The sequence below is a fragment of the Bos indicus x Bos taurus genome, chromosome 2 (genome assembly GCF_003369695.1).
Source record: "Bos indicus x Bos taurus breed Angus x Brahman F1 hybrid chromosome 2, Bos_hybrid_MaternalHap_v2.0, whole genome shotgun sequence".
NCBI lineage: Eukaryota > Metazoa > Chordata > Mammalia > Artiodactyla > Bovidae > Bos > Bos indicus x Bos taurus.
Window position 1 is genome coordinate 94,376,447 of NC_040077.1, and position 24,831 is coordinate 94,401,277.

Here is a 24,831-nt window from a genome sequence, read left to right on the forward strand (position 1 = left end):
CAAAATTGGTACAATCTTTCTAAAATAAGTTGGAAATATGCATTAAAAACCTCAAAAATGTTTATCCTGTTCACTGCAATAGTTCTACTTTCAGAACAATTCTACTTTATATTTATAAAGAATTTATAATCACAGGAGGAAATTCTTGTTTCAATTTTTGAACCCAGTATATTAATGTGATATAAATTTTCAAGATTTTTTCTAGCACTTACCACAATTTGGATATTTTAAATATTATTTATTATCTTGGGTTCTTCTCACACAAAATAAAAGTTGCTATTTCACATCTGCTACTGAGATAATGTCACTAAATATTAATTTGTTTTAAAAATAAATGTGACGATGTACAGGAACACATATCCACACAATTACAGATTACAAAACAACTATTTAACTTACCTATGAAGGATATTCATAACTTTCCAATCACCAGTAACACCACTACTTGTCCGAATCTTCTGAGCAATGTTGGAAACAGCTGCAAGAATTGCTGCACCATCATTTCTTTGGAGTGCAGAACTGCCTAAAACCACCATTGGTTTTTTAGCTTCCTGTAGGACCTATTTTTAAGAAGAACTTTGAATTAAAAAAAAATTAGAAGTAACTAAATCTAACCAAATTTGTATCTACAATATGCTGTCCCAAGCTTTAGTTCTAAGATGAACATTGTGATTTGCTAGTCAACATATGGATATACATACAAACTGGATTTACTCAAAAACCTCTTGCCAAAGCTACTGTGAAGTAGCTAAATGAATATTAGATAAAGTAGTTTCAATAAGGAAGCACTGGGAATAAAAGCCTGAGTCAAACATCCTTTAGTCAGAATGACTATGGATAGGTCCCAGAAAAAACTGGAGAATATGTGCACAGAGGTTCAGATGATACAACGTTTAACAAGAGAAATCAAGCTGAAGTACCATGTCTACCGTCTTCCATCTACTTTCTATGTTCCAGACAGAGGGGAAAAGGTAGGGAAAGCAACGGACATAGATCACAATGCAGAATACTTTAAGGGCTTTGCTTTAAACCACAGTAACTACCTGAATATCAGAAACTGAGAAGGAATGCATCCCAAGTGCAAAAGAAACTACAGATATGGTGGAGAACAGAAAAATTAGCAGTAAAGCTGTAGATTGTTACAGTTCATTCCCCTGCCCATCCATTCTTTGATAAAGGGCTGGTCCCAATCAATCAATCAGCATGAAAATCATTTCTAGATACTACAAAGAAGAGGCCATTCATCTTAAGAGGAGTTTCCCAAGGAAAAGTGAAGAGTTTTCAATAGCCTTAAAAAATGAGAAACAGTTTTCAACAGCCTCAAAGAAAATGAAATATTTTTTAAAAGAGCTCAGAGAAGTTACATGATAGACAATATCATAGAGGATTTTCATCAGAAAGTTCAAGAACTAAAAGATAAACAAAGCAGAGGTGAACATCATTCCAGAAACAACAAAAACCAAAATTTAACATGAGTGTAAATACAGGAGCAAGAAGTATATAGGAAATTATATAAAACAAATTGAAAAAGAACAGAGGAATAAAGAAATAAGTGACAGAAAAGATAGAAAAAGGGATCCAATATCTGCATTAAGAGTTCTTAACAAACTAGAAGTTACTTCCATTAGAAGTTACTTCCATTAGAAGTTACTAATGGAAAATACATCTAAATCTATTATAAAAGAAAACTTTCCTGAAGAACACTCATCACCTTCTGGGGAATGGGGAAGGGAACTATAGAGAAGAGAGGGCTTCTTCTCAATAAAATTTTTTAAAAAATATTTTTGATGCTAGTAATAATAGAGATGTTATTCAAAACTGACAACAAAGGAGTTGGATTTGGCTGCTTTGTCCCCTCACACTTGACTTCTTCATGCCTACATCCGGAGGTGTAAGCAAAGCAACCATCTTGACATCATGAGGAGAGGCTCACACACAAACACATGTGAGTGAACCAGTACACTGAGGACAGCAAGCAGGAGGGCAGGCTCCTGCCTTGAATAGATCCTTGGACAGCTGCACGATATGTCAAACTTCAGCATCACTGTTATGTGAGAAACAGAAACCTTTCTTATATTTTTTTAAATAATCACTAGCCCGCACACCACATACAAGCACACACACAACTCCTAAAATAAAGAGAATCTTGAGTATTCAAAATTAAGGAGGCAGCATATCCCATTAAAAAAAAAAAGAGTATGGAACCACCATCATTAAGATATATTCTAGTGAAGTCACTAAATTTCAAAGATAAAAAACCAAGTACGAAATAGCAACAAAAATTTATCTAGACAACAACAACAGGACAGGGTTGAAACAGAATAATACCTCAAATCAGGATTCTCCACAATAACAAAAGGCAGTGTCTAGACTTCCCTGGTGGTCCAGTGGCTAAGACTCTGTCCTCCCAAAGCAGGGGGCCAGGGCTCAATCCCTGGTTGGGGAACTAGATCCCACATGCCACAACTAAGAGTTCGCATGCCACAGTAAAAGATCCTGCATGCTGCAACTAAGACCCGGCACAGCCAAATAAATACATTAATTTAAAGGGGGAGGGTGGGCCCATATCTATAAAGTTCAGAGGGAAAAACAGAAGTATAACCCAAGATCTTTACATTCTGCCAAGGCTCTCGTCAGGAATAAAATAAACATTTTCAAGCAAGAAAGAACTTAAGAAATGGTGTACCTACATCTCTTGGGAAAAAAAAGAAATAAAAAGCCTAAAAGCTCTAAATTTAAGGTGGCAAATGAAAAAAAAATTAAATAAGGAATTTAGTAATGAAAAGGTCATATAAAAAGACCAGTGAAATTTCTTTAAAGAATAATAACTCTTGCTGTAAAGAAAGACTTCACTGAAGTTTAAAATTTAATTCTTTCAGTTTCACATCATTTTCTTTTCTGATAACTTCAAGTAAAATTAAACTCTGGTTGAAAAAAAAAAAACGCAGAGTCCCAGAGAATAGCAAGGAGAGATAAGAAAGTGTTCCTAGGTGATCAATGCAAAGAAACAGAGAAAAACAATAGAATGGGAAAGACTAGAGACTTCTTCAAGAAAATCAGAGATACCAAGGGAACATTTCATGCAAAGACGGGCATAATAAAGGACAGAAATGGTATGGACCTAACAGATGCAGACGGTATTTAGAAGAGATGACAAGAATACATAGAACTATACTAAAAAGATCTTAGTGGTCCAAATAACCACAATGGTGTGATCACTCACCTAGAGCCAGATATCCTGGAATGTGAAGTCAAGTGGGCCTTAGGAAGCATCACTACAAACAAAGCTAGTGGAGGTGATGGAATTCCAGCTGAGTTATTTCAAATCCTAAAAGATGATGCCATTAAATTGCTACACACAATATGCCAGCAAATTTGGAAAACTCAGCAGTGGTCACAGGACTGGAAAAGGTCAGTTTTCATTCGAATCCCCCAAAAATGCAATATCAAAGAATGTTCAAACTACTGCACAACTGCACTCATCTCACACGCTAGCAAAGTAATGCTCAAAATTCTCCAAGCCAGGCTTCAGCAGTACGTGAACCGTGAACTTCCAGATGTTCAAGCTGGATTTAGAAAAGGCAGAGAACCAGAGATCAAATTGCCAACATCCGTTGGATCATCAAAAAAGCAAGAGAGTTCCAAAAAAACATCTACTTCTGCATTATTGACTATGCCAAAGCCTTTGACTGTGTGCATCATGACAAACTGTGGAAAATTCTTAAAGAGATGGGAATACCACACCACCTGACCTGCCTCCTAAGAAACCTGTACGCAGGTCAAGAAGCAACAGTTAAAACTAGACATGGAACGACAGACTGATTCCAAATTGGGAAAGCAGTTTCCCTTGACATATATTCCCAATGGCTGTATATCGTCATCCTAATTATTTAACTTATAGCCTGCATGCTGCAGTCCATGGGATCGCAGAGTCGAACACAACTGAGCAATTGAACTGAACTGAAATAAAAATGTAGAGTATGATTTCATTTTTTTGCTTACCTATCCATCCTTCTTTCTCTATATAAATGAGAGATGACCATAGGACGTTTCATCAACAGTTGTTTGTAGTAGGATTTTTTATTATGTTTACTTTCTTATATATTATTTTCTATATTGCAATCTCATAGTTATCACGAAAATAATAAATTAAAAAAATAAGACTTAAAAATCACATACATATAACTTAAAAATCTTATACATGTAACTTAAGAGCACCTGGCTGAATGGATGGCTACCCGAAGCAATGTCTTGAAGAATTTTGGGAGAATCTCCCAGATGGTCATATCTGTAAGTGAGATCCACTGGGCTGCCTATAAGGGCCACTTTTAAGTCATTATGAAGCCAGCTGAAATAAAAACAATGAAGTTTTTAGAGCTAAATCACTAAGTCGGTACAGTTATTGGTCTCATCAATGCTAAGTGCTACATCTATTTAAATTAAAAAATGTTAAAAAGCATTAAAGCTTTCCCCAAACATTAACAGATATTATTGTGTATTTTTCAAAATAAAGTGTAAAAATACAGGTATACCTGTGTTTGGTTGCAGACCGCAACAATAAAGCAAGTATCTCAATAAAGCAAGTCCCACAAAGTTTTTGCTTTCCCAGGGCATATACAAGTTATGTTTATACTACACTGTAGCTTATTAAGTGTATAAAAAGTATTATGTCAAAAAATAATATATACACCTTAATTAAAAAATACTTTATACTGAAAAAAAATACTTTATTGCTAAAAAATGCTAACCATCATATGAACGTTTAGCGAGTGGAAATCTTTTTGCTGGTAGAGACGCTTGCCTCAATGTTGAAGGCTGCTGAATAATCAGGATGGTGGTTCACTTAAGATTAGGGTGGCTGTGGCAGTTTCTTAAATAAGACAACAGTGAAGTTTACTGTATCAATTAACTCTTCCTTTCATAAGCAATTTTTCTGTAGCATGCAGTGCTGTTTGATGGCATTTTATCCACAGTAGAAATTCTTTCAAAACTGGGAGTCAATCCTCTCAAATCCAGCTGCTGCTTTATCAACTTAAGTGTATGTCACATTCTAAATCCACTGTTATTACTTCTACAATTTCTTTATAGAATCTTCACCAGGAGTAGATCCTATATCAAGAAATAACTTTCTTTTTGCTTATCCTTAAGAAGCAACTCCTCATCCATTAAAGTTTTATCATGAGATCACAGCAATTTAGTCACATCTTCAGATCTCACTAATAATTCTAACCCTCTATTTCCACCATATTTGCAGGTACTTCAACTGAAGCCTCTCAAAGTCATCCAGGAGGGTTGGAATCAACTTCTTCCAAACTCTTTTTTAACACTGATATCTTGACCTCTTCCCAAGACTCAATGTTCTTATTGGCATCTAGCATAGTGAATCTTTTCCAGGTTTTCAATTTACTTTGCCCAAATCCATCAGCAGAATCCTATATATGGCAGCTTCAGCCTTCTGAATAAGTATTCCTCAAATAATAAGACTTGAAAATTGAATTACTCCTTAATCCATGAGCTGCAGAATGGATGCTGTGTTAGCAGACACAAAACAAGATTAATCTCATTGTATATCTTCATCAGAGTTTTTGGGTGATCAGGTACAATTATCAGTTAGCAGTATCTTGAATCCTGAGCAGTAGGTCTCAACAATGGACTTAAAATAGTCAGTAAACCATAATGCAAACAGATGTGCTGTCAATGAGGCTTTGTTGTTCCATTTATCAAGCACAAGCAGAACAGGTTTAGCAAAATTCTCAAGAGCCCTAGGATTTTCAGAATGGTAAGTTGAGCACTGGCTTCAACTTAAAGTCATCAGGAACATTAACCCCTCACACAGCCTATCCTTTGAAGCTCTGAAGCCAGGCACTAATTTCTCCTCTCTAGCTATTAAAGTTCTAGGTGGCACATTTTTCCAATAAAAGGCTGTTACGTCTACACTGAAAATCTGTTGTTCACCGCAGCCACCTTCATTATCTTAGCTAGACCTCTGGGTGACTCGCTGCAGTTTCTACATTAGCACTGGCTGCTTCAACTTGTACCTTTATGTTATGGAGACAGCTTCCTGCCCTAAATCTCATGAACCAACCTCTGCTAGTTTTAACTTCTCTTCTGTAGCTTCTTTACCTTTAGAAATGAAGAGAGTTAGGGCCTTGCTTTGGATTAGGCTTTGAGGGAATGTCATGGCTGGTCTGATCTTCAATCCAGACCACTCAAACTTTATCCACATTAGCAATCAGGTTGTTTTGCTTTCTTATCATGCACTGCGCACTTTGGAGTAGCACTTTAAATCTCCTCTGCAGTCATGACATGATTGTTTGGCACAAGAGGTCTGTTTTTTGGCCTATCTATGCTTTCAATATCCCTCCTTCAATAAGTTTAATATTTCTAGCTTTTGATTTAAAGTAAGATGTACAAGACTTCCTTTCACCTGAACACTTATAAGCCACTGTAGGTTATTAATTGACCTACTCTCCACACTGTTGTGTCTCGGAATAAGGAGACCCAAGGAGAGGGAGAAACACGAAGGACTGGCCAGTTGGCAGAGTGATCAAAAGACATCAACATCTACTGATTAATTTCACCATATTATATGGATACGGCCTATGGTGCCCCCAAACAATTAAAAGAGTAACAGCAAAGATCACCATAATAAAATGTAGTAATAATAAAAAAGTTTGAAATATTGTGAGAGTTACCAAAATATGACACAGAGACACAAATGAGAAAATGCTGTTGGAAAATAGCACTGAAAGACTTACTCGACCAACAGCTGCCATAAACTTTAAATCTGCAAAAAACAGACTATATCTGCAAAGTGCGATAAAGCAAAGTATAACAAAATAAGGTAAGTCTGCACACACCAAGTAAAGTCAATGAATTAACTTGCTGTGTTAGAATGCTAACTCTAAGCTAGCTATAAACAGACTTTAATTTTAGAATAAGTGATGTTTTTATTTTGCCATATTTACACAGCAGAGTCCTAATTATCTGTTAAGATCATTTAAATAAAAGTTCATAAAAAACAAACTACATCATTCATATTTATTGTCTACTGACAACGAAGTATGGATCCAGCTCCTCCAAAAATATTAATAAATGTGGTGACCATATATTCTGGTTTGTGAGAGACAGTAGGGGTTTTTAACCTGTCACCCTGGAATAAAAAAATCCCTTTTCTACTCCCAACACTGTCCCAGTTTAGACAATCAACTATATGGTTGAGCTATTACAAGTCTCTAAGATATAAAAAGATAGAGAGGCATTCTACAAAATATCTGGCCTGTAGTCTTAAAAAAAAAAGTCAAAATGGAAAAAATTATGGAAATTTTGGAAACAATTATGGAAAAAATTCAGTGAAATTTAAGCACAAATAGATAATAATACTGTATCAATACTAAATTCTTAATTAAATAAAGAATCAAATTCCTAAATGGAGAATGTCCTTGTCCTTAGGAAACCCACACAGACGTGTTTAGTTTGGGATTAAAAGGGCATCATGTATACAATCTACTTTCAAATGATTATGTTCACACAAATATATAGATGGAGAGAAAAGAAAAAAATATAAACATTAGCACTGATTAATCTGTGTGAACACTACACAAACGTGGGTATACAAAGTTGAGTTATTTCAAACTAAAAAAATGATCAGCAGGGAAGAAGTGGGAAATGGAGCTGTTAGAAACTGCCCTTCAATTATCTTTTGGAATCTTACTCCCACTATTAGGAATCAGCTAAGACAGTCATTTTTCATATATAAAACAAATTATCATGTAAATGTTTTTAAAACCCAGAATATTATTACAAACCTCTTTCGAATTCTAGCATTAAATAGCGGTGCCTCAAAACGTGGATTTGTACCAACTAGAAGGACAACATCTGCCTCCTCCACACCAGCGATTGTAGTATTAAGAAGATAATTGGAACGTAGATCTGTGCTAGAAACATAAAATATAAAATCCAAGTTTATTTTAAAATTAATACACACTGACAGTCCATGAAATACTCTGTCATTAAACCCACAGCTCACTGCCTGACAAAAAATTTTTTGAAATAGTCTTAAACTGCATCAAAGGTTCAAATACTTTATTAATAATTAGATTTTCTAATAGCTCCTGGTTTGACTTTGGTCTCTATGTGAAAATAACCAGGAGGTATGTTGGAGTATCCAAGTTGTCACATGTAAGTCACTGATGCCACAGATGTGTTGGTTTAAACACAACCTATAAACAGAAGGAAAAAAAGAAAGAAAACAGAACACCTAGATCCTAGCCTCAAATTTCTCACCCAGCTCCTGCGGTGGGGAAGACCTCTTCAGTGCACAGCGTGTCAGAATCCACTCTATTAAGTAAATCTTTGAGAGCTATGAGGGCTTCAGCATCCACCAAGCCACCTGCAATTGCTGCCACATCATTGCCTTGAAAGCTCTGCAACTAGAAATGGATGAAAAGGCTATCACCAAGAAACCTTCGTTCAGAAAAAGACCAGTGACTCATTCAGAAAACAAAACAATAACGTCATTTTCAAGTAAAATAAAAGCAACAAACTTCTGACAAAAAAGCTTTTTACACTAATTAGTCTGAAAGTGAGAAGCAGAAAGTGTATGTGGGGCCAAGAATAACATCTGCTTGTAATAAAAGTTGTTTGTTTTAAATTAGGAACAAAAGGCCTCAAAATGATGTCAGGAAGATGAAGACTTCGGAGTTATATAGCCAAATACAATCTTCTGAAGCATCTGTCATTCCTTCAAGCCCTTTATGTATTTTGCTCTGGCAAGCCTGTTCGTGGCTCATCTACTAAAGAGACCATCAAAAGCATTCTTCATTCCTGGTAGTGTTTTCGATCCCTAGCATTTGTCTTTTGTTTTTTCTTAGAATTTCCATCTCTCTCTGCTAACATTGTTCATCCATTTTTGTATGCAGTCTTCTCTTTCCAATATAGTCTTTTAACATTTTAGTCATAGTTTAAAAAATACCTGGTCTGATACATCCAATATTCTTGTCACAGATGACTCCGGGTCTAATGCTTATTCAGTCTCCTGTGTTTTTACCTTTTAGTATGCCTTGAAAGTCATTGCTCAAAGATGGATGTGATGTACTGGGTAAAAGGAACTGAGCTAACAGGTGTTTAGTAAATATGGTGGTGAGGTTGAGTGGGCAGGGGAAGTATTTTCTAGTCCTATGATTAGGTTTTAGTCTCTCAATGAGCCTGTGCCAGTGAACTTTCAGTTTCTCTCATCCCCTCCCCCACATGGTATAGGACTGCAAGAGGTGGCTGAGGTTAGGTATTTCACTTCTCTCAGGTAGGCTAGGCTCTGATTAGAAACCCAGTAAATTAGGATCAGGGATTCCTAGGTGGTTCAGTGGTAAAGAGTCTGCCTGTCAGTGTGGGAGACTTAGGTTATGACCCTGGGTCAGGAAGATCCTCTGGAGAAGGAAATGGCAACCCACTCCAGCATTATTGCCTGGAAAATCCTGCAGACAGAGGAGCCTGGGGGAGTCCAGAGTCAATGGGGTTGCAAAGAGTCAGATATGACTTAGCAACTAAACAAAGAAGTCATCTTACCTAGGTAATATGGTAGCCCTGGTAGGCATCCCTCCAATGCGCTCTCTCATATATCATCTTCTGCATGACTACCCGAAAGCAACATACAATAATTGCCTGAAGATGCATCTTTTCCTACTAAATGATTGTGGAAATAGGAACCATGTGCTACAATCTTTATATCCCTACATCTAGCATGACGTCAGATGGCTCTCAATAAATGCTTGTTAAAAGGAAGGTAATCCTGGTAAGAGGAAACAAGTTAAGAGAAACAATAACCCCTCTTCATTAGAAAGATGTTCCCTATGGGACTTCGCTCGTGGTCCAGTGTCTAAGACTCTGTGCTCCCAATGCAGGGGGCCTGGGTTCAATCCCTGGTCAGGGAACTAGATCCCACATGCCACAACTAAAGAACCCACATGCAGCAACAAAAATAGAAGATCCTGTGTGCCACAACGAAGACCTGGTACAGCCAAAAAAAAAAAAAAAAAAAATGTGTCCTGGAAACCACAAATACAGTTATTCTATATTTCAATTTTTTACCATTCCAGCTACACGAGAGAGTGCATCCTCCCAGGTGGTATGTGTTAAAAGTCCCTTTTCATTTCTGACCATCGGTTCGGTAAGTCTTTGACGTTTTAGCCCATCATAGGCAAATCTAGATAACAGAAATTACACCATTTGTGGAATCTTTCTAAAAAGGCAACTGTAATTTTCAAATTTAAAATCTAAAAGAAATGTTATTTAAGTACAGTGTTGGTTAAAGGTAATAGAACAATAAATACATGGATACAAATAATCATTCCAGATTTCTTTGGAGATGAATTAATATTTTACAAACATTATCTGAAACTCAAATGCCACCTAAAATGTCTGAGTTCTTATCATTTATTTTCAGCTACCCAAAGAAACTTAAAATTACAATACGTTTGGTAGCTGAGAAAGCCAAATCATTTATAAAACCTGAGTATCTCTAGATATTTCATCAAAATTATGTTATGCAAACTCAAACTTATATTTAGCTTCTATTCTCCAATGAAAGAGAGACAAACTGAAATAGGTTAAATATCTTCATTTACTTCAATTTCTCCATCTAGGAGAAAAAAAGATATTTCTCAATATGAAAACCAGTAAATATGAAAGCCAGTAATATACCTAGGATTATTATTAATGTCAGTTTTATCCAATCCACTATATATCCTAACAATCCAGATTTCAATAGTCTATAAACAGTAATTTGCAAATATAAAAGACTGTTCCTTAAAATGAAAATTATTATAAAATTTCCTTTAAATCTACTGCAAAAGTTAAAGGAAAAAACACAGCATATACCTGGTTTTATCAGAGATCCACTCTTCATTGATGTCCTCATGCATCCTTGGCAAAATCCTCATTACCTCTCCAGTTCTTGTGCTGACCACAATATTACTTCCAACTGCATCCATTACATCAATGGATTCTGTCTTTCTAAGAAAATAAACACATATATTTACTCGCTGATTTTGAGAATAAATGGACAAAGTTTCTGTTACGTGGTTTACCAAAATCAAAAAACTTTACATATACTTTCCTTTCCTTACATATATATATACACACACACTCTCATATTTGAGCAGACCATAACACAAAAACAGAAGCCAGTTATCTAAAAGTTATCTAGTTATCTAAAACAGAAGCCAGTTGGAAAGGCTGTAAATAGCCAAACTGTGAAAACTTGACTATCAAAATAAATAAATTTTGGGGTATGGCTGATTAAGGAGCTTGACAAATCCTCCCTCCAAAAGCAAAAATAAAGCTAGACAAAACTGACAAAAGTAACCAACTCAACTCTTTGGAGAGCTAACAAAAGCAAACACATCATGTGAAGGTTTTATGTTTAGAGAAACTGCTGAATTTCTAGAAAGAATGGTGGAAACCAGCGGTGTTCTGGCTTGGGACTATTCTTATTGTCCTTCTCACCACCTTGAACTGGAGGTTCTGGTAGGATGGGGCAAGCTATGAAGACAGGGGATTTTTTCTTGCAGACAAAGACTCACTTGATTTGGAGAAATGGAAAAGCTGTCTGTGGAAGTGATACCTTGGAGGTCACTGAGCTGAGGAAAGTCAAGGAACTACTAGCATGAGGCTGCAATCACAGGCAGGGTGAGCATTCCTAGAGGAGGCTGCACAAATGTGCAGCTGAGACCAGAGACAGCCCAGGCTATTCACTCTCCTGGACAACACAGAGACCCAAGAGACCTAATGTAAACTACAAGCTGGGCAGACTTGAAAACAGCCTGAACTCTGAATATGCTTTTCTATCCACAAACAAGGGCAACCCACATGGCTCAGTGGTACAAGAACCTGCCTGCAATGCAGGAGATGCAGGTTCAATTCCTGGGTCAGAAAGATCCCATGGAGAAGGAAATGGCAAACCACTCTTGCCCATATTCTTGCCTGGGAAATTCCATGGACAGAGGAGCCTGGCGGGCTACAGTCTATGGGGTCCCTAAAGAGTCAGACACAACTTAGCAACTAAACAGGAACAACAATCCACACACAGATCCACTGGCAGAGGATGGAAGCTTTACTGGCTCAAAGAATTTGAGCATGATCATTATCTGACTACTAAGCTATACAGAGAAGCAACTCCTAAGAAGCCCTGCTTAAAAATAAAAACAATAATATTAAAATGTTCAATGATAGAAGGAAAGTCATGTTTAAAGATGAAAGGGAAGAACTTCCCTGGTGGTGCAGTGGTTAAGACTCTGAGCTCCCAATGCAGGGGACCGGGGTTCAATCCCTGGTCAGGGAACTAGATCTCACATGCCACAACTAAAGATCCTGCATGCCACAGCTAAGACCTGGCACAGCCAAATAAATTAATAAAAATAACTATTAAAACAAAAAAGATTAAAGGGAAATATAAAACCATGAATCAACAAGTGAAGATTCCCAGCGAGGATACAAAAATTAAAAAAAAAAAAAGAAACAAATTCTGGAGTTGGAAAGTGTAGCTAATAAAAAGCTGACTGTAGCGGTTGAATAGAAGATTTGGGATGGTAAAAGAATGAACCTGATATGATATGTCAACAGAATCCATCTAATCTGAAGAACAAAGAGAGAAAAAGTTTTAAGAAAAATGAATAGTGTCTCAGAGACCTATAGCACATTAAATGTACCATCATATGTATTACAGAGAGGAGAAAAAACTCTCTACTAAACTTTTGAGTTATGTACTGTCTTTTTTTTATACATAAATACATGGTTCAAAGCCTGGAATTTTAAGATGCTCCCATATACTCTGGTAGGAGTTTAAAATTAGAGGGCAATTTAATATGTTTCTAGAACCTGAAAAGTATTCAAATTTATTTTCAATGATCTATTTAATTTCTTAGTTTATTCAGAAGAATCAGAGATAGAATCAGAGAAAATGTAAATATATTTATCATAGATTTTTAATTATACAGAAATAGAAATAAACTAAAGGTCTAATAAGAACTGATTAAATAATGTATGATTTGTATACACGGTTGAAAGTTTAATATACAATGAGAGGAAACTATAAATTTTTAAAAATCAACACAATCTTACTCTTTGGAAGAAGTAAATAATTTTGTGATTAAGTACTCTAGAATTAATTTCCAAGGAAACAACAACTGACTTGCACAGGTTCATCCTATCTATCTAACAACTTACATTCCAGTAAAAGGGTTTCACTTTAAGCAAACAAAACCTTAGCAGACCAAAACAATTAGAACTCAGGAAGAAAATAAATCTTAAATTTTTTTGAATGATACTGAAGTAAAGGACAAAAAATACAATGATAAATACCTTGTTTCCCAAGGCCGAGCGGTAAAGGCATAGGGCTTAGAAGTCAGGGCACCTACAGGGCAGATGTCAATGATATTGCCAGAAAGTTCAGACATGAACATCTTTTCAATGTATGTGCCAACTTGCATATCGTTTCCTCTGCCTGTAGTTCCCAAATCATCCACTCCTGCGATCTCACTTGCAAACCTACAGGATAAAAATGCACCAAACAACTGGTCAGACCTGCAAAATTACCTCCTTTCTTATTATTGCAAAGATAATGATTTTCAAAACACTAAGAAGGTTGTTTTCAATGGTAAGTGCAGTCCCTGAATAAAAATTAATAATAAATGCTGGCATTTGAGGTGTAACACACATACAGAAAATTGTACAAATCCATGTGTACAGCTCAACAAGTTATCATAAAGTTAATGCTTGTAGATTCTGATTTTTAAATCCAACTGAAGTTGCTGTTAACTAAAACTGAAAACTTTTTCACTCTATTGGCTTATGTAAAAAACCACCAATACAACATCCCTCTTTTCTACCAAATAAAAGTTGCTATCCTTTCCAGTGTTATTATTCCACCAAGTTTTGTGAATATCAGGGTTAAGAATACAAATGATATTCCAAGAGACAAAAAAATAATTACCTGATGCAGCGAGTACACTGTATACACCTAGTCATAATGGTTTTTACCAACGGCCCAATGTTCTTGTCCTCCACAGCACGTTTCCCCTCTAAAAACCGGCTCCTATCACTTCCAAACATCATGGACTGGTCCTTAAGTAGATTACAAAAGAGTCAACCTAATTTTGCTAACAAAATTAAAACCTGAGACAACCAAAAGAATTAAGAAATTAAGACTACATACCTGCAGATCACATTCACCTCCCTGGTCACAAATAGGACAGTCCAGTGGGTGATTTGCTAATAAGAACTCCATCACACCTTCTCTGTACAGAAAATCGTAATACGTAAACTTAAGTAAATTGCTGGCATTCAAAATGGTTTACATATAGGGTATTTAAATAACCGTGACAGATGTATGTTCTCATACAGTTAGTATGGATTTTATATTTACTATCAGAAACACCACTGTTAATTATCATAAAAGTAATATTAAATACATAATTTAAAAAATGTTTATGAATCTGGAATAAAATATCATTAGAGAACCTAGAAAATTATGAGTTTTAACAACACAGAACTATCAAAAGTTGCTGAATGGGCCTCAGAAAACTCAGGCATTAATTCAGAAAAACATGAACGCAAAGCAAAAACAAACACAACCAGTGCCAGTACAGTTCAGTATCCTTGCAATAATCTCAGCTCAGTAAGCCCCAGACTCACTGCCATCACAGGCTGAGCAGAGTTCTAAACGGGGGTTTTTAATGCTGATTCCAATACAGACTCAAAAACATAAACACCTGACTTCACCTCCTCTATGTGTACTTACTTCCAACTGCTGCTAGAAGCACAACTTCTTCAGAGTCTGATACTGAATTTCTCATCTATGGGAAGGTCTACATATTGAAATGTTCAATTTTCTGCCAAGAAAAGTCACTATGCTGAGTTAACAGTAAAGTACCTGGCTTTCTTAGTTTTCTCAGAGTTTGTCAGGATATTCCAACCTTTCATTACTGGCATGGCACAAGCAGCTACAACCTGGAATTTCAATGGAGAAATCTCTAAGTATTTGTAATTATATAAATTTTATTTGTAATTATGAAAACAAGCAAAGAACAGAATATTTTTGAAGACTGAGTGTTTTAGTTTTCATGTTTATAATATGATAGTCTGGCACTTTACATTTCTCTTAAAAATAAGACACCATCTTAATTTTATTATAATAATTAAGATGATTTTTTAATAAGAGGCTCTGAAACAGAACATCAAATAACTGTTTTGATGAGCAGGCACTACTGAACTAAAACTGCATAAACCAAAACAGAGTTAAACTGAACGTGAACCTTTTCACTGCAACCCTTTTCTTTAGTGAAAATGGCACAGCATAAGCACTTCCAATGTTGTGTGTCATACAGTCACTTGGAAATACTGACTGCTCTAAGAAGGTCCCTTTAATTTCTAAACATTACAATTATATAGGACTTGCACTTATAAAGTACAATGTGTTTCCAGTTGTGAAATGAAGAGAATCAATCACACAGAAAATAAATTTATAGATAGAAGTAAACAGGACCAGACTCTTGGTTACAACAATATTGATTTTAAATAAAGTTTGCTACATAATTTAAAGTTTTCTACCTTCTATAGCATGTTGTGTAATTTTAGGCATTAAGTACCTTAGGAGCTTTCTCAATTTCAACAAGGCACATCCTGCAGTTTCCAGCAACAGACAACCTTTCGTGATAACAGAATCGAGGAATCTGCATGCCAACCTTCTCACAAGCCTAGAAGAGAAAGTAAAAAATATTTGCACTAGAATAACCTAACCTTCCCGTGTCTTATCTAAAACACAGGAAAAAGAAAACAAACAAAAATCAAACAAGAAAAAAATGAAGCCATCCACTACTTATCTAATTACTCCAACCCAAATATCTGCATCTTCATTCCACCTTCATCCTCAAAGAGATTTCCCTCCTTTTCTTTATTCTTGACTCCAACCTCTGTCTGCTCTGAAGATACCTCTTTAAAGATCCTCACCATGCCTAAAAACTGGATAAAGCATCCTCAGACTGTGCTTGACTACTCACTTGTCCTCTGAACCATTCTCTACAAAGATTCCTCCTTCAAACTCTGTCCCAGTGGTTTCATGTCCCTGGATTTCCTCATTGACTAGCTCTCCTCCTTTAGATTAGACTTCATTTCACACCATCTATGTGACTATAATCTGGTTCTGTCTTTGGCCCCATATATCCCGCCCAGGACTCCCCACTGTTGGCTAAGGGCTCTTCTCAGTTCCCATTTGCCTAGTGAGGGGGATTAGTTCAGCTCTGCCAATTATCCCTGCTCCTTCGCTGAGCCTATAAATGCACTTAAATTTCGAGAGTTAGTTATTCCATCCTTAGCCCTCACTCTAAAGCAATCTCATCAATTTTCAATATTTTTAACAACTTGATAAAAATGCACCAAGTCTTCCTGTGTGCTAGATGCAGTGGGTCAACTGTCCCCACCTTCACACTAGCCCATTTTACATACTGATTACATTCGAACCTTCATCTGCAATCCTGACAGTCTTCCACTTCTTTAGATGTAGGTAGGCATTTACATGTGCATGTTCTTTAGACAGTTAAAATTCAATCTATTTCCGTTCCCTACTTCTCCAGGGGATCTTCCCCACCCAGGGATTGTATCTGGGTTTCCCGCATTGCAGGCAGATTCTTTATCATCTGAGCCACAGGCAAGCCCTGTCCCCTCCTACATATCCCCAAATAAGATAACGAAGCCAGAAATCACAAAAACTCCTCTGCTCTTCATCATTCCTAAAGGCCTGTCTATCTACATCTCACTCTCTCATGAATATACTCTTTTGTTTCCATTTCCATTGCCACTATTTTGGCCCTTCTCATTTCCTGCTCCACTAATGCAAGATATACTCTATCCTTGTCTCATTCTAATCTTAATCACCAAAGCACCATACTCTACAGTCAATGTCATACTGCTTAGTAGCATGAAAACTCTTGATGGGCCAAACTACAAGCTCTTTAACATTGCACTGACTATCTTTAATGACTAGACCTTCTCCAACATCACAGTTCTGATTTCCTGTTATCTCCTCTTCCACACATACCTTGTTTCACTAGTACTAAATGACCTGAAGTTTCCTTGTCCACATATAAACATCTGTTCATCCTTTAAAAACTTCTCAGGGATCACCTGAGATATTTCTGACATCTCTTCTACCACCTCCTATTCATGCCAAAATACTCTCCACTGTACACTGAACATATTTTTGTTATATATTTATTGTTTATATTTCTATGCCTGATGGTACAAAAGTTACTGCTAAAATTAATAAAGAGCATTTAGCTCTGCAATAATTTACAATGGAATAAAGCACTACTTCTTCATGACCAATTTTGTTAGTTCTGGAAGAAACTGGAGATATTAAGTGTTTAGGGCATAAATTCAAGAACCTACTACCCTCCATTTACCTGCTTTGTAGGATACCTTCCTAGAAATATTGTTAAAAACAGGAGAGTTATGTAAATGTGCATCAAGCAGGCTCATAAAAAAGATTACCTTTCTCCCAAACTTACTCATATTAACTAATAATTTATTTCACATAACTTAAAATTTCTAAATGGGAATTTATTTGTAAGGCAGAAGTGAAACAAAAGAATTCCCATAGTTCATTAAGAAAGTCAGAAACAGAAAAGCTCATTCTGATATGCCAAGGTTTCAAATCGAAGTTATTTTCATATAATTTTACTATCTACAGTTCTTTAAAGAGCATTTGTCAAGGAATCTTGAAAATTTTAGAAGTAAACAGTATCAAGAAAATAAAATTTTTTTCAATCAGATTATGCACAAAAATAAAGAACTGAAATTAATGCCTACTTGAAGGACGGTAGTTCCTGGTTCCACCATGACAGACTGACCATCAACAAATACTTCAATCAAGTTGCTTGCTGCTGTGGCAGTTGTTCGAACTGATCATCCAAAACATTGAGGTGAAGATGAAATTAACAGAATTCAAGTTATCATAGCAGAGGGGGTAATGGATTAAATAATTAACCTACAGGTCTAAATTTTTTCCTCATTTAATACTATTCCCTTCTATTTCTCTAGATGCAAACTTTTAAAATACTGAATTAGAGGAAAGCTTTTCCAGTCCTTAACACCAAATTGAATATAGCTGTCTATTTTTAACAGCGGTTTAGGCTGTAACTTTTTTGGCCCTGCTGTGTGGCATGTGTACAATCTTAGTTCCCTACCAGGGATTGAACCATGCCTCCTGCCACTGTTAGTGCAGAGTCCTAACCATGGGACTGCCAGGAAGTCCCAGTTGTAACTTTTAATGCCACTGAACACATGTTCCTGGGAAGATCACTTCTCAAAAGCAGAACGACTGCTTTTTCCATTCTGGCACTGATGGGGAATTCCTATTACTTTCCATTTCTATGAACTGTTTAAAGCTGTATTATTCTATTCAGCTATTCTATTCTATTTTTAATAAAAACTATTATATTTTTAAAGAAAAATAAACCACTGACTCAACATTGTTTCTATTTTTATTTAAAATCTATTATGGATTTAGGGTCTTTTAAGAAACATTCCATAAACCTATAAATTTACAAAGATAGACAGTTTAGTGCCCACAAACTTGCAATTTAAAAAAAAGATACTCACCACATCCTTTAGAAGACTTGGAAAGGCCTACTAAGGCCTTTCTTACAGGTATCCTTAACATACTGCTAAAAATAAAACAAAGAAGGGCTATGTTATGATAGAAAAAACAATCCCAATAACAAACTTTTCAGTAATATTTTATGGGTTTAAAGGACTTCATATACATATTTTATTCCATGGAACATTTCACAAGTCCTGATATTGTTTCTCAAATTATAGAGATGAGAATACTCCATCTCAGCTAAAGTAACTGACTTTTACATCATCAAGAAGCTAAGGAAGAGCCGCTAGTATATAAATATGAGCCTTCTAATTCTATACAAAGGGCAGTTTTGTTGTTTTTAATTATAAACAAATGGTCAAACTTAAATACAACTATGTAGTAAAATAAATTCCAAGAATTAGCTTATCATTAGTTGCTATGTAAAATAAAGCCTACCTTTCTATCTTCATTTCCTGCTAATACACATTCCAAAATTCTATGTTCTGAGCAGTTATCTACTAAATGCTCCTGAGATATTCTGAGCCTAAGGTATTCACAAGCCTAAGCTTGAAAAAGTCTGGAGTGCCATTTTCTGTGTCAACTAGTACATTTATCTTTCAGATTTGCAATTATTTATTTTTGCGCTTGTTCTACCCCCACACTGTATTATGAACTTCCTGAATCTTTCTATCTCTACCCCTAAGGATCGCGCACAGTAAGCTCTAAAAGAGTGGTTCTCTACAAGACACAATTTTGTTTCCCAGGGAACATTTAGCAAGGTCCAGAGAAACTGTCTGTGGTCAGGATGAGGGGAAACCTATTGGCGTCTAGCGGGTAGAGGTCAGGGTGCAATTAAAGATCCTACAATACTCAGGACAATTTCCCATAAAATAGAATTACCTAAAGTGCTGCAGCTGAGAAGCCCTCTCTACAGGATTTGCTGAATTACTGAAATAAATGACAGTAGGTTACAGAACTTAACACCAATTAAAGGTGTACATAAGCGAACACTGAAAAGTTATTTGATCTTTTAGGTCCACTCACTTGATCATATGGACAAAGCATTGCTGAATCAGAACAGCACAGATTCAAAATCAACAATCAATATTTCATACAACAGTGTAAAAAATTTTAATTACTATTTTGCTCATGTCCAATATAATATGAAACTGGTGCCTACTTTAGCTAGAAAATCCATGAGGACTATTTGTATTGAATACCCTGCAACAAATGGAAGACTGCATAACCCCAACATAAGAAATACAGATTTGCAAAACTTTGATAAGTGCTTTACACTTTTTTGGCTACCTTGCAGGAACAGAAAAAATCGAATATAAGATGGGAAAGTGCTAATGATGAATCATTTCTAAAACTAGACTGAACACGTTTTGGTACAGGGATAGATAATACCACTCCACATTCACCATGTATCCTGCATCCATCCACTTCTTTCCCTCCAAGGTACTATCCTATTCCAAGCCACCATCATCTCTTGCTTGGATTATTAGAAAAGCCCCCTAACAGGTCTCCTGGCTTCCACACTGCTCCTATTGCCTCTCCCATGTTCCCAAGGGCTGTGGCCTCAGACTGAAATGCTCTTTCCTCAGATCTTTCTGGGCCCTCCTCATCCTTCAAATTTCTGCCTTAAAAGGCATTTCTCAGGGAAATTTTCTCAGACCAGTCTAACTAAAACTATCGTAACTACTCCCCAGTCATGTCACCCATTTAATTCTTCCTTGCAGACTCGCTTCTAGTTTATAATAGACGTCCAATAACTATTTGCTAAATGAGTTCTATCTCTACCATCTGGCCATCACTTCCACTTTCCTGGCATTAAAAAGTGTAGGTGCTCTGGCAATCTTGTAACACCCTGCTTAAAGATGCACATACAATTCAGTGGGGGAAAAAAAAAAGACTTTCAGTAAAAAACCAACCTGACCTGATGTTTCTTCATCAGAAACACTTCATTTTACAGCTTCTATACTCTCACAAGTTCTGTTTCTGAGCACAGTTGTACCTGATCCACGCTTTTATAGTACATGTGCATGCATTAGATCCCCAAATTTAAACAACGTAGCTTTGTCATTTGCAGTGCAACCTCTGGGCCAACTGTTTAAATGTCCCTTTCTTCCCCACCAGTGAAAATGGTAAGAAGTGCTACCCAATGCAGCCCTTGCACAAAACCAAAAAACAAAACAAAAGGCATGCACAGTTGCTAAGGCAACAGCGGCCAAAGATGCCCAGTACCAGGTATGTGTTAATTTGGGGGAAAAGGCTCAGTCTTTAGGCCTAAGTCACTGACACAGGTTCTCTCCAGGAAGGGGACTGTCTTGCATTCCCGTGCAAAGGGAAGGTCACCCAAAAGGTGACTCGGACCAGCGCTCCCCAAGGCTTCCAGGTTTCCTCCTCCTCTCTGCTCCATCAGACCAGAGATCTTGCCTAACAGTCCTCACCTGCCGGCTCTCGGGGGTTCCCGAGGAGGCGGGGTGGAACGCGGCGCAAAGTCAAGGACAAGAGGAGAATGAGTGGGCTGAGACAAAGGAAACAGTCTCGTCAATAAACAAACGCCGGGGGCTGGGGCACCTCAGCCTTCTCACCCAAACACGACCTCACCTTCTCCCTGGAGCCGCGGAGGCTACCCTGCAGAATTGTCTGCAATACACCGACCCCTTCAGAGGCCGGGTTGCTTATTCAATATGGCGGTCTCGGGTATCTCCGCCAGCCGGGCCTGGAAGAACGGAAAGCCGGGAGGGACTAGAAACCCCAGTTCGACAATTTCCGGCTGATAGAGTTCGGCAACTTCCGTCGGCTTGACAGAGGGCGGGGCGGAGGGCGTAGCACCCGGGAGGAGGCCGGGGTGGGGTTGGGGGTGACGGGGGCCGGCTCGGACCCGCAGTTCCGCCGGAAGTGGCCTGTCGGTTGAGGCCGAGCGTTTTCGGCCATCTCCGGCACCCCCAGAGGGCGGGTCCTAGAGTCTTCGAAAACCTTGAGGTAGCAATTTAAGAAATACCCATTTTATTAATTGATTTCCAAATGCAAAGAAAGGCCAATGGATAAATTGCGGGCCATTAATTTAGAGCCTTTGCTTTTTACGTTGAAGAATCTTAACGTACTTTGACCTTTAACCTGCGGCCGAGGGCCTCGGAGAGAAACGCCTCCGTTTCTATATAAGGGATTTCCGGCCTTTGGCGGCCCTTTTTTTCCTCTTAGCGCTGGGCGCAGGGCGGTTGCGCGCCTCTTTTTCTTCGCTGCCTCCCAGTTCTAGATTAGCCGTCGCCATGGGTTTTGGAGACTTGAAAAGCCCCGCTGGCCTCCAGGTGCTCAACGACTACTTGGCGGACAAGAGTTACATAGAGGGGTGAGCGCATTGGCCCGGGTCGGGCAGGGCCGGGTTGGTGGGGCCACGTGGCGCCGCCTCGGCTGCGGCTAGAGGAAGGGAAACCCGGTCCCAGGGCTCTCCCTGGGGAGGGGGTTGCGAGGGAACAAGGGTTAAAATGTGCTTTTTCCGCATGCTTAACTCCACCAGGTTTTTCCACGTCTTTGCTCCGTTAACAGATGTAAGCCTGTAGCTCCATGTTAGCAATTGCAATTTCTGAAGAGGTCTACTGAGTGGCAAGAATGTCTCAGGGTATCGCGGAGAACCAAATAAATGATCCCTTATCCTAAGAAGCTTATTTCTTACAAAAGACAAAGCAGCTTAGGTACCCCGGTGACGAAAGGGCGAGTTCGTAGTGTTTGTCATTCATTTGCTGGTGTTTGTATCTCTCCTTATAAAAGTGTGTGTAATTACGTTTGTATCATCGGCAGGTATGTGCCATCACAAGCAGATGTAGCAGTGTTTGAAGCCGTCTCCGGCCCACCACCTGCCGACTTGTGTCATGCCCTCCGTTGGTATAATCACATCAAATCCTATGAGAAGGAAAAGGCCAGGTAAAATTATCTTTGTGTTTGCTTGAGGAATAGAATACTTTCAGAGCTTAAACTCGGGGTTTTCACGTGACAAGTTAGGGTTCAGGATATTTTAGTTTTGTTGGGATATTGTGAGCTAATTTCTCCATGACTTGAGAAGGGCCAAGAGACCGAAATCCTCCCATTTTTTCACGTAGCAGGTAGAACGTAACCATATTGAAGAAAAAAATTGGTCAATCTAGGAAATAGAAAATTTTATTCAAGCCACACCGAAGATTATAACCTCTGAAAAACTCTTCTGAAACCTGACAACTGTTCCCTCCACATAAGTAAGACAAGGCTGTAAATAATGTAAATGATTCATGTTTTATTTAATGATGGTTTATATAATCTAGATCTACAGGTGCAAAGCAGGTTCATCATGACCCAAGATTAAGAAGAAATATTTCTTTAAGAGGGTTGGTTAATGCACATATACAATGCAGCCTAGAGGGGAGGCAGGTGGTTCAAATGGACTAAGAAAGATTTTATTTTTAATTTTTATTTTGTCTTGCCACAAAATATGAATTTTACTTGATCAAAAACAGCAATTCATCTTTTCCCCACACTGCCTTTCCAATGTGCCTGACCTTGACTTGGGGGGCGGTGCACCTCTGGGATGAGCGGGTCCTTCTTCAATCTTCGGAAACTGCTAACAAGAATGGAAGTTTGAGGAGGTAGACTCCAGTTCACTAAGAATGGAACTCAGCATACTTAATGAAATCTCAAATAAAAATAATCATTCTGAAAGTATATCATTGTCCATATTGAATAAAATGTTTCACATGGTACTGATGATTGTTGGGTGAGAAGCTCAACATATATATAAAAGTATTTACCAGGGAGGGTTGAAGGGTAAATTCTTAGTATAAAAGAGATTCTTTAGTTTTAATAAAAACAAGCTCTCGAGTGTTACGTGAAAGGGGACATGGTGACCTAGTAATATTTGATTAATTTTTTTTTTTCAAGCCTGCCAGGAGTGAAGAAAGCTTTGGGCAAGTATGGCCCTGCTAATGTGGAAGACACCACAGAAAGTGGAGCTACAGATAGTAAAGATGATGATGACATTGATCTCTTTGGATCTGATGATGAGGAGGTATGGCATAAATTGACTTACGTGTGTATCTGTGCTTAAGCACAGGCTCTGTAGCCAAAATCCCTGGGTTTTAACTCTGGCTTCACTTAAAATTACCTGCCTTTTAAAAATTCTGACTGGCTACATGATGAATAAAATCAAATCACCATCTTTCGGCTGAGCTCTTGATGGATTTGCTTTTTTCTGACAAAGCCAGTCTTTGTTACAACCCACCAGCTTTAAACTGAGGAACAATCCACTTTGTGAAATACATGAAATTTTTTCCTCTACAGGAAAGTGAAGAAGCCAAGAGGCTAAGAGAAGAACGCCTTGCCCAGTATGAGTCAAAGAAAGCCAAAAGTGGGTCATTTTATAATTTGTGTCTAATTGACTTAATAGATTTCATAATGTGAATAATCTTTTTAAAAAGCTAACCTTCAAAGTAATTTCCTTTCCTCCCCATTTTGTTGAAGTAGAGCTTCAAAACTTCCACAGCTACTGGTCTGCAGCTGTTCTTAAAGGTAGCAGCTGTGGCATTCCACTGTGGGAAAGAAACTGTCACACAACTCAACACCTCTTTCTCAGCACAACAGAAAGTGGGCATGTGTGTGACAAACACAAGGTGTGTGTTCTATACTTCTGTGTGGCTAAGGAGATGATCCATTTAGAAACAAATTTAAGATTTATTAAGTGACTTGGAGTAGGGTAAAAAGAATTGTTTGAACGATGTTGTTTCCTGTACACTTTTTAAATTTTTTTAGAACCAGCACTTGTCGCCAAGTCTTCCATCTTATTAGACGTGAAACCTTGGGATGATGAGACCGATATGGCAAAACTAGAGGAGTGCGTCAGAAGCATTCAAGCAGATGGCTTGGTCTGGGGCTCTTGTGAGTTTAATCTTCTCTTTTTGACACTGGCATCTGCATAGTTTCCAACTGTGTCAATTCTAAGATTTTTTTCGATCTTCTTTTCAGCTAAACTAGTTCCGGTTGGGTATGGCATTAAAAAACTTCAAATACAGTGTGTAGTTGAAGACGACAAAGTTGGGACAGACATGCTGGAGGAGCAGATCACTGCTTTCGATGAGTATGTACAGTCTATGGATGTGGCTGCATTCAACAAGATCTAAAATCCATCATGGTTCAGTGCCCATAAATAAAAGTTTGAAAGACAA

At 37.6% G+C, this 24,831-nt stretch overlaps 2 protein-coding genes and 2 non-coding genes across 8 annotated transcripts in view; 3 read left to right on the forward strand and 1 right to left on the reverse strand.

The window, feature by feature from the left end:
* The window catches only part of NDUFS1 (NADH:ubiquinone oxidoreductase core subunit S1), a 30,889-nt gene extending 9,471 nt beyond the window's left edge, over positions 1-21,418 (reverse strand). The window contains exons 1-14 of one of the 5 annotated variants that reach the window (XM_027565168.1): positions 21,248-21,418; positions 18,652-18,716; positions 17,860-17,951; positions 15,642-15,749; positions 14,927-15,003; positions 14,210-14,291; positions 13,988-14,118; positions 13,357-13,542; positions 10,876-11,010; positions 10,087-10,201; positions 8,287-8,432; positions 7,809-7,937; positions 4,219-4,348; positions 400-560 (exon numbers count right to left, since the gene is read on the reverse strand). In XM_027565168.1, coding sequence (XP_027420969.1) covers positions 400-560; positions 4,219-4,348; positions 7,809-7,937; positions 8,287-8,432; positions 10,087-10,201; positions 10,876-11,010; positions 13,357-13,542; positions 13,988-14,118; positions 14,210-14,291; positions 14,927-15,003; positions 15,642-15,749; positions 17,860-17,951; positions 18,652-18,712 — 1,553 coding nt within the window. In that variant the 5' untranslated portion in view covers positions 18,713-18,716; positions 21,248-21,418. Of the gene's footprint in view, positions 1-399; positions 561-4,218; positions 4,349-7,808; positions 7,938-8,286; positions 8,433-10,086; positions 10,202-10,875; positions 11,011-13,356; positions 13,543-13,987; positions 14,119-14,209; positions 14,292-14,926; positions 15,004-15,641; positions 15,750-17,859; positions 17,952-18,651; positions 18,717-21,087; positions 21,110-21,247 lie in introns of those variants that run through there. The other 4 variants (XM_027565178.1, XM_027565200.1, XM_027565189.1 and 1 more) reach the window with 4 other exon arrangements.
* A 110-nt stretch (positions 21,419-21,528) lies between these two features.
* On the forward strand, positions 21,529-24,831 carry EEF1B2 (eukaryotic translation elongation factor 1 beta 2). The gene is made up of 6 exons (XM_027565227.1): positions 21,529-21,992; positions 22,442-22,564; positions 23,552-23,678; positions 23,951-24,017; positions 24,419-24,544; positions 24,632-24,831. The coding sequence occupies exons 1-6, from the start codon at positions 21,913-21,915 to the stop codon at positions 24,784-24,786; spliced, it is 678 nt and encodes a 225-aa protein (XP_027421028.1). The 5' UTR covers positions 21,529-21,912; the 3' UTR covers positions 24,787-24,831.
* LOC113881667 lies at positions 23,795-23,873 on the forward strand. The gene has a single exon (XR_003508119.1). It is a non-coding gene; the product is annotated as a small nucleolar RNA SNORD51 (small nucleolar RNA).
* On the forward strand, positions 24,145-24,278 carry LOC113881675. The gene has a single exon (XR_003508120.1). It is a non-coding gene; the product is annotated as a small nucleolar RNA SNORA41 (small nucleolar RNA).

Bases quoted from the DNA above. Each gene is read 5' to 3' on its own strand.
- EEF1B2 (XM_027565227.1), top strand. From the start codon at position 21,913: ATGGGTTTTGGAGACTTGAAAAGCCCCGCTGGCCTCCAGGTGCTCAAC. The intron at 21,993-22,441 runs GTGAGCGCATTG...TATCATCGGCAG, and splicing joins GACAAGAGTTACATAGAGGG to GTATGTGCCATCACAAGCAG. The intron at 22,565-23,551 runs GTAAAATTATCT...TTTTTTTTCAAG, and splicing joins TATGAGAAGGAAAAGGCCAG to CCTGCCAGGAGTGAAGAAAG.